Source organism: Lipophrys pholis (genome assembly GCF_963383615.2).
Source record: "Lipophrys pholis genome assembly, chromosome: 9".
NCBI classification, from domain to species: Eukaryota; Metazoa; Chordata; class Actinopteri; order Blenniiformes; family Blenniidae; genus Lipophrys; species Lipophrys pholis.
The window spans coordinates 27,518,212-27,532,726 of record NC_137639.1 but is presented as its reverse complement, the minus strand read 5'-3'; the positions used below and the strand labels follow the sequence as shown (position 1 = coordinate 27,532,726).

General features: G+C 39.7%; 1 protein-coding gene across 1 annotated transcript; it reads right to left on the bottom strand.

Annotated features, from left to right (window-relative positions):
• Nucleotides 1-2,379: 2,379 nt before the first annotated feature.
• ica1 (islet cell autoantigen 1) lies at nt 2,380-14,319 on the bottom strand (the record flags this gene model as incomplete). Its single annotated transcript, XM_080471314.1, has 12 exons — nt 2,380-2,501; nt 3,464-3,553; nt 5,314-5,547; nt 6,522-6,568; nt 6,649-6,773; nt 6,845-6,943; nt 8,210-8,335; nt 9,989-10,187; nt 11,687-11,810; nt 12,953-13,025; nt 14,045-14,216; nt 14,303-14,319. 12 exons carry the CDS (start codon nt 14,317-14,319, stop codon nt 2,380-2,382), a joined length of 1,428 nt encoding a protein of 475 aa, XP_080327440.1.
• Between the last annotated feature and the right edge of the window lie 196 nt (nt 14,320-14,515).

The following is a 14,515-nucleotide window of genomic DNA, read 5'->3' as shown; positions in this document are numbered from 1 at the left end:
AATCGGGACGGAAGACACACATTACTGGTGTTAACAATGTCGGACACAAATAAAACCAAGCCCGATTACACGGACTTGAAATGATAATCATAAGTTGTTTTGTTATTTTTAGACCAATTTTGTAAGTTAAAACAATCTGAGAAGAGAGTGCAATTTAACTTTTTGTTTTATTTTTTTTGTTGGAAGTAAAGCTACACTTCATTGAAATTGTGTAACACAGTTCTGGAAGTCACTGCACAGGGTGAATTATCAGAACATATTTAATAGAAATGGAGAAAAAGCAGAACGAAGCCGACCAAACATTGAGTTTCATGAGCACACGCTTCATTTCCAAACTTTAATCTTTTTGGGTTTTTTTTCCTTCCGTCTCTCGCACGCAGAAACGCGAGCATGCTGCACATGCCACACAAATTAAGTTGAAATGAAATCTTTTCTTTTTTTTTGTTGTTGTTGTTGCACCTCCGGGAGTTTCAGTCATACTCCGTCTGATTTTTATTCAAACGCTCAGTTGAGAAATGATTCAGTTCTCCTGTGTATTACACATTTTTATGTAGACCTTGTGTGTTTTTCAATAAAGTAAGCAAAAAAAGAAAAAGTCACTTTTTGGAATCGTTTGCACTCTTTTGTAACACAAACACACACCAAGAAATAATCAGTATTTAGAGGAGGTAAGGCATTTTGTATTTGGTTGTAACTGAATATCAAGAAAGGTCACATGGCTTAAACGTCAAAAATGTCAAAGATTAACGTTTGATTACATTAAGGCATTTTACTCAATTTAATTTATGCAGCATTATAGTGGGTCTGACAATAATTTTACAATGATCTAACTTGATGTACTCTGACTTAGGAAATAATATGCTGAAGTGCAAAACCTGCCAAATAAATACATGTTTGAATGTCAAAAGAACTCAGTAATACAAATCTACAGTTCAATTTATAAAACAAAGCATGCAACATGCAACAATAAATAAGTGATGTGTGTTGTACCGAAGGACAAAATGACACATTTCTGGAGTATTTTCAAATACTGCTGAAATGAAATGCCCTCCGCTGTTGAGGTGGAGAAACTTCACCTTTTCAGATCAGCTGTTGAATCAGTTATTGAGTGAAACTCCTCCGGTGCCGCTGAACAGTTCAACTCTGGGCAAAAATATTCTGCGGGGGGTTTATTTTTCTGTAGAACTCTGCGACTGCATTACAATTCCTCCAGTCGGCTCGTCCTTTGTAAACACGGCTGTCGCAGTGGGATCTTTGTGGCGTTTGCTTTCTTTCCGCCGCCGGAGCAGCTCTTGGGTAATGAGTGTTGGAAATGACAGCACGGACGCTACAGATTTTCCCAAGGCAGCCGACGTCTAAAGCCTCGTTTGTATCGAACCGAGGCGAAGCCGGTGAGATGACCTGCAGAATTTTAAAAAACGGCAACGTGTGAATGTTTCTTTCACAAAGCGGGACGATCGGCGCCACCATGATAACATTAGTGATGCCTCTTTCTTTTAACAAGTTATTCTTAAAGGTATTTTACATGAAAATTGCTCTACTAACACTATTGCCTCATGGTTGGCACTGTCCTCAGAGTAATAATACGTCCAGTGTGAGTGTGAGATTCCACAATCCAAAAATATGCATTTGAGACTAATTGGTGACTCTAAAATGCCTAATAGATGCACTAAAGCATGGAATTACTCCCAAGTGTCATTAGAGGTTAGAGAAACATGCCAACCTCAAATCCCGGCTTCGCGCAACAACGTTGCCGCAGCTGCGATGTCCCTCCTCGAAAATCTAAAAAGTACAACGTCTGTGGTCATGTCGACTCGTGTGACTGCGCCCGCCGCTCATCTCTTGATAAGAAGTTGGTGAAAAGATAAACATCTGCTGCCGGCAAATAAGCATCAACAGGCCTCGCCCTGATTATAGTCGAACCGTAGAGGCTTTATGTGCACAGAGGAAGTAAAAACAAGGTGAATAATAGAGATGCCTTCAGAGCCCAGTGGGATCTTTAAGATGAGTGCAGGGTTGGGCATTTTCCCACGGACAGGTTCAGGTGAGGGGAATTTATAGGAGATATTACGTCACTCACTAAATTTGAAAGCTGCAGTAATATATATATATATATATATATATAATTTAAAAAAAGCTCTATTTGTAATTAGATTCAAACTTGTACACTGTTGGATCAGGGGTGTTTCAACACATTTTATCCTGTAAAGTAGATCCATCTGAAGTTCCTTTGTTGTTAAACAGTTTTTCCTAATCTGAACAAATTGGTACCATACATGACTCCAACCTCGACAACAATGTTCGCTCATGGCGGCGGCAATATGGCGACTGTGCCTGTCAAAAGGTCCCTACTCCAAAAGGGACGGCGCGGAGAAGGGGCTAGGCGTTGTGGAGTTCGTGCTCCGCGTCGGTTTTGCCGACCGCGTCGGGGTTGGAGAGCGGGTCCAAGTCGGCGAAGAGGTTGAACCACGCCGAGAGGTCTTTAGACGTTCCTGATGTCTCTGCAGAAAGAATGACGCAGGATTAAATAAAACCAACCGCTTTGAAGCCGCAGTGAACGTGCAGATCACATTTCTGATTGGAAGCTCTTAGAAAGCAACTGTTGTTCACCGATCGGCCGTTTTCCTGACCTGCCAACATGGACTCCACTGGTCCACGACCTTAAGATAAGCCTTATCTCCATGGATCAGACGTGGTCAAGCACATCGTACCGATCAGCTGATTGAAATCTAGACACTTTTGACGCCAACTCAGTAACCAGTTTGATGTGTTAAGTATTTTGCTTTCATCTTTTCAGGCAGGTAAGTTTTTGAAACGAGTTCCCACAGCTTACATCTACATCAGAATCTGTTGGTGCTGTACGATGCTTCCTTAATCAGCCGAAGAAGAAAGAGACACTGTTGAAACATGTCAGAGGGATGTTTTAAAAACTTACTGTCCTGTAAGGACGAACGCAAAATACTTGCGACCAACCTGAAGACATCGTGACCGTACCATGTTGTTCTAGGTATTAGAGTTCAGGGCCTGTTAATCGGTTAAGTAATGCACCTGCAAGAATGTTTTGGCGGAGCATGTGGCGTCCCGACACACACCTTTCTATCATGACCTTCTGGATCACTGCAGTCCACACACGCTCTGACCCGAAGCGAATCTCAAATCCCTAAACTTTTTCCATCCATCTTTAAAGACAAAACGTCCTCTCACCACTGATGAAGCTTCATGAGCCACTGTCTTCATTTTCTGAAGCCACTAGATGGCGCTGTCTGCTCGACAAATGTTTGAAAGCAAACTTCATTACCAGTCTTTCAGCCGCCATCTTAAAAACCAAGAGCGCCATCTGGTGGGAGTCAGAAAATAAAAGTGGTTCATGAGGCTTCATGAGGCCGTCACTACCACTCACTGTCATATGTCCCACTAACTGGGGCCCCGATGAAAACGATCACTTCACCTGTCAGGGTCCGACCTTTTCCCGCCGGTTTTGGAGGGTCCTGATTGGCTCCAGAAGAGGGATCGGTTGCCTGGGTGACGTGCTCTGGAAGGATCCCGGCCCAGTCTGAGGAGGAGGAGCAGCAGATTTGGTTGAATCGTCATGAGACTTTATTTTCACGACGTTTTCAAGTGAAAACACAAAACGTTTGTTGCTTTTTGGATGTTTTTGTCTCCACCACAAACGGAGCCTTCTTTCTGGTTTTGCTCGTTCTGAAACCAGATCCGAGGATCCACAGGATGGTGTAGTGTGTAAGAACTCTTTCCACACCGGTGAAAAGGTCCCTGGTTTGAGTCCGGGCTCGGGTCACTTTGAGTTTCACGGGTGACTCTGAATGTGGACGTCCGGTGATGTACTGCCGAGGGGGAACTTTAGGTCACATACATGTTGGACGCTGTCGTATAGAAAGACGGATGAGCTGAGAGCCTCAAGTGCTTCCAGAAGAAATGACCTCTCAGACCGATGACCTTCAGCGAAGCTCCGACATGATGGATCGCCTCGGCGGGTCAGCCTCGTTAACGGGTTGGATTCATGGAGTCTCGACTTATTGTGTCACTCAGTAGGTGGAAGACGAGTCGAGGGAGATTTATTATTGTACAATTAGTCTCCGGCGTGTGCTTGATCAGGCGTGCTCGTGTGTCTCTGCACGCTGTCAGAAGTGATCAGCCGATCCCTCCGAGCGCTTCCACCTGCACCGACTTGAATTGGCTTTTTAACTTGTGTTCAAGGCTGCACCATTAAGTTTTTTCGTGCGTTCGAGTAATTCTGGTCGAATGCTGCTGAACAGTTTCTGGGATGACGCATCGCAGACGTTTCGATCAGTCACTCCTTAATGTGGGATCAGTTAAATTGAGCGGATTAAATATATTCTCAAGGCTTACAAGTTTAAAAAAAATTTAATAAAAAAGTACACAAGTGACTGAGTGCCTTTTAAAGCCTTCTGCTCTCTTGGATTCCTCTAATCTTCTACTATCTCATCACAGTCGCCTTTAATACAAAATGTTGATAAAAAGCTTTTCAACTCCGAGGCGCTTGTTGAAAACGTTTCAGAAACCTTTTGCGTTCACATAGCAAATGTTTATGGGACGATGTCACTTTACATGGAAATGACAGAAAAACCATGTAGTTGGCATGCCAGGCCACCAGGTGGTGCCATTGCTTGTTTGTTTTTTTTGCGGTTGCACACAGCCCTGAGCGCTCCGAGCTCCTTTGTCGTGAAAATGACAGTTTTCTCATTTTTGCCTTTTGTTTTTGTAAAGACGGGCTCAGTCATCGAGTCTAAATTCATTCTGGATCCTGGATCTAGAATATGAACCAGATCACATCTAAAATCACTTCTTCCTCTGCAGATTATCCATCAAGTTGCCAAATTTGATTACATTAATATGATTATTCATGGAAAAACAAATCAAGTCTTGGTTTATGTAAAAAAAAAAAAAAGAGGAAAAAAGCAGAAGATATGAAATCATGAGATTAACTTTTGTCATATTTCTGACTAGAAGAGTAATTTATTACTTTAGAGTTCAAACATTTACTATTTAGCAAACAGTAAAAATTCTCCACCTCCTCTTGGCCGTTTTATGTAATATTCAATATCTAAGAAGACATTTTGTGAGATTATTTAGCATTGGAGTTAGAAACCTCTATGAAATGTAAAGTACCTGGTAATTAACTGCAGGGGACCACATGTCAACTGGCTCTCTGACGGCGCCCGGCTGTTTGTTTGGCAGGTTCACATTTATTAAAGTAAATTCTCTCGATCCGTCCACGTCACAAGCTCCAATGTTATATTAATGCGCTCATTCATGGAAAGACGTTTCCTCTACCTGAGGGGGAAGACTGCAGCTTATTCAGGCTCTGGTCCAGCAGCTGCGACGGTAGAAAGAAGTTTTCCTCTCCTTGCTGGACGTCCTCCGGCCGGCTGGACGCCTCGCTCCGTCCCTCCTCGGCCTCGCCGAACACCTCCGTCCACTCGCGAGAGAAGTCGCCCTCGTCCAGCGACAGAACGCCCAGGATCTCGTTCAGCAGGGCCGCGCTGTCCTTCTCCTCGCCGTCCAACTCTGGACAAACATTCGTTCACAAAACCAGCCGCTGAAGTGGGAATAGTACAGCGCCGTCAGCATTTCAACCACTTTTATCAACTGTAGAGAGGAAAGGCTGTTTACTTCATCACGTAATTAAAATGTACTTAAGAATTTGCACAAATAAGGGAAATTATTAAAGGATATTGAGAGCAGTCGTGTTTTTAATCAACATAACAGGAGGGGCACAAATGTAATAAATTATAATAACAGCTCAGATACGTGTAGGAGCAAAACATGTAGTTAAAAGAAGAAATATATGTAGGGAATTATTTACAGAAATTAGGAAATTGTGCAAATAAGTATTAAATAAAATATGAGAATCTACAGAAAATGTATGTAGGAATTTCTTGTAAAAAAAACATGCAAATATTTTAAGTTGAAAGCAGAAAAAAGTCTCGGTTTGTGCAAAAGGTTTGAGAAATTATTTCACTTCATGCAGATAATATAAAGAATTACAGCAAATAGTGGAAGTTAATAGAGAAAACAAATGAGAATTTGTGCAAATGTTTCCAGCTCAAATATCAGCATGAATAATTTAAGATGAGAACAGAAATGTGTGTGGAAAAAACAAAGGTTAGTTAATAAATTAAATCTCGGCATGAATTAGTACACATATTTTCCAAATAATAAGTTATTAGTTGCATAAATAAATATATGTGAGAAATTGTGAAAATTGTTTCAGTTAACAGAAAAATTGTGTTTTTGCACAAATAATTTCTGAATTAGTTTGAAAATTTTCAGTTAATAGAAGAAATTTGTCCAAATAATTCAATTGAATAGAACAAATGTAAGTAAAGAATTATTAATAATTTCAGATGATAGAGGTGTAGAAAGTTAATAAGAAAAATGGTGGAAATGTAATTTAAAAACATTTTTGTCCTCATCAGAAATTAAAAGTTACAAGTGAATATTTTGTTTGTTTGTTTGTTTGTTTATTTGTTTATTTGTACCTTCTCTGCTCTTGTCGCTGGAGTTTCCATCGCCCAGTGAGACGAGTCTGTAAACGAGACAAACAAGTAGTTTCCATTCCATGAGTTTGTCTCCTGTTGTCCCTGCAGCAGTGAAGGTAAAACTCACTGGACGTCCTGAGTCTCGTCCTTCCTCTCGTCCTTCCTCGCGTCCTTCCTCGCGTCCTCAGCTTCGCCTTTAAATCGCTTCTTTCCCTTCTTCTTGGCCGGTTTGTCCGCCGGGTCCCGTAACGTCTGGAAGCACAAAGAACAGGTTTCCTCCGGCGCCGTTTCTGCGGTTCGCGTGCGCGGAGACGCTGTCCGACCTTGACGGAGGAGAAGTGGTAGTGCGGGCAGCCCCTGAAGCTCTCGTGGATGGCCGCCATGGTGTGGGACGTCTTCTCCCAGAAGTGCAGCAGTGTGGTCTGAAAGATCCCGTCACGTTACTCATTCACTCTTTTATTGAACAATTCTGCAAGTTGAGGGAACGGCGTCTCACACAGCTGGAAAAACCCTCGCATATGTCACTTGAGTAGAAAGAAACATACTAGAGTTAAATGAGAAAAACTGTTTTTTTTGAGAGTGTACAAGTAAAAATTAATGTTTTACTTTATTCAAGCAGATATATTTACATAGAGCAAAGTAATAAAGAATCTTTAGTTGGATACAGTAATTATTTTCATTCTAACTCCATATTGCACTTTAAAATCTCCACATTTAAATGCACAGATATAGTTTCTTTTAATAAATGTTTCTTATTTATAAAATGACTGAATCGTTAATCCAGAAAAATAATTAATATTTTTGAATATTGTGATTTTTAACTCCTTTCCTTGTTTATGTTTGTTTATGTTAAAACGGAAGCAGCGTAAAATGACTGAATCTAATGAATTCTTCTAGAATACAAGTTCAAGCTTAGTGTTTTTAAAAGTTAGATAAAAATCCATGGAATAAAGTTTTTGTGTAAAACATCAATATAGAAGTTAAAATCACCAATAACAAGAATTGTATCATGCAGCGGAACACGTATATATAGTTAATTATTAAATTCATGTAAAAAGGAGGGTGTGGGTTGAGTTGTAATTAACTGTGCTTGAAGTAAAAAACCCAAATCTAATACAAATATTGAGGTTTATGTGAAAATATTGACTTTTTCAAAACGTATACCCGAGAACACAACAAAGAAAATGTTTCCTGTATGTGTCCTCTCAACTAAAATGTGTTGGACTCCCCCGACCTATGAGGTTTGATCACAGTGAGAGCCGCAAAAATGAACATGCCCAATACCAGAATTTGAACCATCAACCACAAAGGATTTATGAGGCTTATCGAAGCTATTTTAATTAAAACACTAACTGTAAATTTGAATTAACGTGCATGGAAGGAAGATTCACAGTTACATTTTAACACAGATTGGATCAAGTTGCATCATTAATAGTTGGATTCAAGCACTTCCTGTTTCAGATTAAAACCAAAAATCCAGTAAAAGTTTTTTTTACAGGAAGTCATTTCGCTTTCAATACATTTCTTTCCATGTTTTCTTCTTTTTTAATTAGAAAATAATTCAGTTTGTGATTCAAAACTTTGATATGAGTTGACTTTAAAATGTTTTGGGTTTTTTTATAAAAAAGGCCACAGTGCGGACATCCCAGAACTTCTTTTACTTTTCCATACGCCGTGCGCTGGCGTACCTGGTAGGTGGTGAGGACGTGGGACAGCAGGTTGCAGCGGCTGGCGCCCAGCAGGTCCACCTTCTGACACACGTCCGTCTTCAGCTTGTCGAAGCTCGTCTTGGTCGTTCGCACCTGAGCCTGAACCTGAAACAGGAACAAGAAGATGACCCCCCCAGTGTGGGTCACAGTTCTGCAGGTTTGTGGTTGGGTTACGCCCTCTTGTGGTAGTCTTTGGAACAGCGATGTTCTTGCACAGCACTTGCCTCCATTATATCATTAAAATTACATATAATTATAATATTTGTGTGTGAATTTGACTCATTCTGCACATTTAGAGTATAAAGTTAATTTATTAATTTATTTATTAACCAAGACAAACAAACCTGCGCTTGGTGAGGAAGAAGATGCAGAAAGGAATCAAACTGTGAGTTTTAGACCGTTAACTTAATATAATACCAGGAATGAATATAACTACTTATGAATATTGTCATTAAAAACTATTTTAGATACTTTCTGAGTGTTTTTTTTTCTAAAGTATGCGACTTTGCTCCAACATAACTACTTTTAAAATTAAAACTCGTGAGCTTAACACTGTGAATTAATCTGAACATGTCAATTTTTTCCCCTTTTGAAAAAGTTTCCATTGTTTGTGCAGCCGTTATGTTGTAAATATTAACGTGGTTTAAATTTTTTTTTTTTTTTTATTGTATAATTTTTGGGGTAAATATTCATAATTTCTTCATCTATTTGTTGCATTGTGTGTGTTATCTGATCTTGCGCCCAAATACTGAATTAATCATGAACATTTTCCAAAAGGTTCATAACTACACTTGTTTACAAAACAAACCCGTGGGTAATATTTTAAATATATTTTTTAAGTTTGTGTGAAAATTGTACTTTCAACACAGAGAATACAAATGAAGAGAATACAAACCCTGCCAGTGTAATTTAATGCAAAGTGACTGAAACTGGTTCTTATTTTACTTGTAGTTGAGCTAAATACCAGCAATGTAGCAGTATTTGTAATTGAGTACATGTTCAGTACTCTCCACTCCTACAATATCTCACACCACGCCGATTCAGCTCAACAACAAATAGCCGTTTTTTCCATTTAATTGAAAAAAAAAAGCAAACAAATGAATTAGTGATGAGAATCGAGCCGCCCTGCAGCGCAGGGGACTTTTCAGTTGTTCTGATATTTTGTCGTTTTCACTCACGGCCTCTGATTGCAGCGTTTCCTCGATGCTTTGGGCGAAGAGCGAGACATTAAACCAGCAAATAAGCAATTAACTGGTTAAGAGGGTTTCCCTTTAAGCTGCATGTTAATTCTCACTTCACATTAAACATCGTGGGTGCGACTAAACATGAAAAAGCAAAAGCCTGATGGGCCACCACAGAACACACCGGCAAATTATAGACTTTAACGGTTATCTGCTTTTACTTATATAACCCTTTAAAGCAATAAAAACATTTTCTGTCGTGTTTAACATGGAGGCGAGTGCAGCTTCTACACCATTTGGAGATATCGTATAAATTAATGACATTATAAAGCTGTGAATTGTGAAACTGGTGTGATTTCGGTGAGTTTTTCCTCTTTCTAAAAACTTGAATTACACCTCCACAGCATGGAATTGTGCTCGGTGAAAGTTTTTAAAACAGAAATAGAGTCTAAAAACATCTTTTATCATCATCAGAGGAATAACAGTGGGATCCCCTCAGGATTTTGAGAGTTTGCCCACTGACAGATCAATAATAACCTAAAAAAAAAAAAAAAAAAAAGCATCGTCAGCAGTTTACCTTGCGGAACTTCTCCATCTGTTTGTGTGTGTCGGGGTCGAGCTCCTGAGAGACGTCCTTCATCCACAGCAGCGCTCCGCGGTACTCCGTCCTGGTCTGCTCCATCCGGTTCACCGTCAGCCACGTGTCCGAGATGGCCCGGTACCGGAAGGTCTCCACCTCCTGGTACAGGCGGCACAGGGGACTCCTCAGGGCCAGTCTGTGGGGAGCGGGGAGACGCGCTCGGTTCAGCTTCCATGATAACTTCACCTTACAGAGTCGGCCGCTGCTCGCCTGATTCATTAATCATCCGCGGAAGCTCAGAGGAAATTGTTTTTACACGACTGTGAGGCGTCTCGGCTCTGCGGAGCCCGACAGGACAAACGCATTTAAACCGCAACGGTAAAATCGATCCGGGGCCTCGGGAGGAAATACCTCAACGCACAGTTTTATCCTCCGTGATGATGCATTAGGTGATATGAAATTTTGGTGAAGATCTGTCACGAAGTTCTTCTTTAAAAGCCTATAAAATTAAATCCGGATCCAGAATCCGGATCCAGATCACCGCCAACATGTAATGGACTCTTCCACGGCCTATCCGTGGTGAAAAGTCCGACATAATCTGTGCTGTAGTTTTGACGTAATCTTGCCAACAGACAAACATAAATATACGCAGATGATTTCATTACGTCCGCCGAGGACGTAATTCTATTACACCTCACTCCAGGCCAACGGGTCTTGGGCCCCGTTTTAACAAAGATGTTCTGAGAGAAAATGCATTTTGGTTTTTAGAGAAGTTTTGCACAGAAATGCTTGGAAAACGGCGTCCATTGACACGGAAATGCCGAAAATCATGCAGTTTTCATGTTGGGCCACTGGTGGGTGCTGTTGTTCACTAAATCTCACCCCTTCTACATATATATTATTCCACTTATTTAATAGTCAATTAATCTAAACATGTTAGAATTATTATATTAGGACTAATTATCTGTTGAAAAGATATCAATTATTTATATGTATTATGTTAAAATAATGTAATGATATATATGATAAAGTATAATCATGATTATGGAAGGACATTCAAAATATGACAAAATAAATATTGATATATTAATTCTGTGAGAACGAACACAGTGTCGTGTAAACGGGGCCTTGGTTGTTTTTGGTTGAACGCTGGATATTCTGAGTGAGATAAATATCACCAGCTGTTGGGTACAATAACAAAAATGACTGTTCCTTTCCTAGTTTGATGCTTTTTAAAATCTTTGGGGGGAAAAAAAGAAAACTGTCATATATTATATTCATATATGATGTCACTTTTAGACTTGACCTAAAGCTTATTCTCTCATTGAAACTTGTATTTTCTACACTTAAACAATATTTTCAGATTTTAACATGTGTGTTTTGATAAAATAACCATTACTTTTAAATTTCCTCCTCTTTAAAAAAAAAATACAAAATGTCCCGATTCTTTTAAAAAAGAAAAATCACACAGGGAAAAGGCGCCAATCTGTTCCACTGGAGGGCACCAGAGAGCCAAGCGCAACACAGATGCCGATAACGTCCTAAAGTGCAATCACACTTGTAATAATAACACTACTCATGATTGTCTTTGGCCGCTTTGAGGAGACGAAACTTCTGTAACGTGACCGTGATTTTCCCAGACGTGTCTTCCTGCTTCGTTTGCGCCATCCGGCGGCGTGTTCCCGGGTTTCCTACCTCTGCTGGGACGAGAAGCAGAGCGCTTTGCCTGTAGCCTGCATGATCTTCCCGGCCCTGGTTTTGTCCTGCGAGCCCTGCGAGCGCAGGAAGCGACCCAGCTCGTTCTCCTCCTGGGAAAGGACTGCACGGCGGAGGAAATTTCAATTAGAAGACGAGGTGACTCGAAGAACGCCCAGACAGGGGCGCCTGGAAAAACTGCAGGTAAACTGAGAATAAGTGTTTGTGTTGGCTGCATCTTTTGTGTGTTATAGTTCTGGTTTCTCCCTCAGTTTTGGGATTTCCGAGTGTCATAGATGTTAAACTGATGTGGATTCTGTCCTCTAGTTGAGTGGAAACAAGTCCTTATGAACAAAGACAAGAATTAAACGGCTTTTGTCGATCCACATTAAAAAGTGTATCTTGTCTAAATCTATCTGAGCTGCTTTAATGGCCGTTCACCTGCTGGATATTTAGACGTAACATTAACTAAACCAATCGGCTCCTTTTCCCCTTTAAGAGCCAGGCGCACTCACACTTCAGTCCATTGCTACGCACGTTTTTATTGATCAAGAATACTCTTGTGCATCGAATTATAACACCAAATATACGAAGAAAACACAACAAGAGTTGAACAATTATAGAAACCAATGATTTAATATTTGTGGCTAATTTAAGTAGAATCAAGCCAACGATCTGATAACAATGTCAATGTCATTCTAACATTTTGGATAAAAATAAATCATCAAATTATTATCTGGTTATTAAATTCCTGAAGTAGCATTAATGTGATCACTAGTCAGTAGCGTAATAAAACACTGCACAAGTGCATTTTTTTGAAATCTGTAAATTCTTTGCACAGTTTGAAACAGTATTGTGGTTAATTATCAGAGGTATTTATTGAGGATATTTACTATGCAACACTATTATCATTCTAAATATTTTTTTTTCTATTTTACTAGATCCTTGGCAAGTTATTGGACATTATCACATTACTGGTGTTCTTTAATCTGCATTAATCTGCATTGATATGCATGAATGCATTCGCTGTGAATAAGAGAATAATTTCTACCTCATAAAAAAAGCATTGAAAAATGGCCCTGCTTATTAACTTTATAGTCGTTATAGTGAGATTTAAAGCGCTCCAGGTTTTGATAGATTACAACCTGGATTAGGATTAGCCGGATTATAGTTTACAGACGGATGCTGAATATGAGGATGTTTGTCGGAACCTCTGGAGGTGAAGAAGGTATGGATGAAATAAGATAGAAAATCCTTTCTACATACAGCAGATCCTCCTCTGGTACTGCTCGATGACCTTCAGCAGCTCCATGCAAGTTCTCTGGATGGAGTGGAAAACCTGCAGAAGGTAAACAAAATAAAGATTATTAAAAAAAAATAGATAACGGGCAAGGAGAGAAAGGAAATAGGTGGGTACGTAGATATCTAATTGATTCAGTTCAAAATTCAAATTGTAAGCCATTGTTACATTAAGACTATATAGAATACAAATACTTTTCAGAATACACGGACGGCAGTATAGCAAAAATAATGACGATGAAAAATTATTATGAACTCCACTGAAATGAAATAAACTACCATGATTTAAAAATGACCCCAGCATTTTCAATTATATACATATTAAAAAATACACAGAAAAAAACACCCACATATGGAATGCATGAATACAAACTAAATACAGAAAAATAAACCAACATATATACAAATTAAATGTACATGTATTATACAATGTGTTACCCGTATCTATTTAAAATGTATTTACCAATATACATCAACATGTGATCAATACTCTAAATTAACACCGACATGACCTCAGCAAGTACCGACATATAATAATATATATCTGTGTGTGTAACATCTGTATTTAATGTGTATACTATATAATTTCCTGATATTTACAAATGAAATACAGTAACTTAACGCCAAAATATGTTACTAATGAATCCAGAATAAATAACAGCAAACTAATATATTACCAATATATATACAGATTAAATACACCAGAAGTGACACAAATAAATATTTACAATATTTTCAAAAGTTGCAATACGAGAACTAAAAATAAAAGTCATTACTAATATTTAAAAGAACAAGTGCAGAGGAAGTACTGATGTAATGATATACAGTGTTGAAGGTGTGTGTTGAGTAAGGCTAAAGTACGTCGCTAAAGTACCTTTAAATATAAGTAGCGACACAGTAAAGCTCAATTCTTTCTAAAAAGAAAAAAATGCTTAAAAACATTGTTTATGGAGCACGAGGCCCAAAGTGGCGCTTGATGTTCCCGAGCGATCGGTTTCTCCTTGACGACGGTGGGCGCAGCGAGGCCACGCGACGGCGGCGTACGCGAAGCCTCCTCACCTCCAGCTTAGCGTCCAGGTCTGCGTCCGACGCCACGACGTGCTCGTCCTCCTTCTTCCCGGTGACCTTGATCAGCGTCTGCTTGGTCTTCCAGTACTTCTGCTGGAACTTGTTCACCACCGACGAGTCCTGGCTCTGGATGAAGCGGTCCAAGTAGTCCCTGGAGTAGCCGCTGCGAGCGCGGCGATCATCGCATTAGAGCCGTCACACCGAGAGAAAAAAACGCGAAATCATGTGTACAGACGAAGGAATACTCACAAATTTCCGCCCTCCATTTTCCACGATCACCTGTAGGAGAAACAAAACCCTTCAGGTCCTGGATGACCGGCACATTTGGAGGTTTTTAATTGAAGCTGAGAAGATTCTCTGTTTTCAAACGTGCATTAATAATGAGATCTGTTAAATCTGAGGTGTCGTGGTTTGTACTTTCCTAAAGGTTTTCCAGCAGTAATAATCGTCCTCATACCTGGA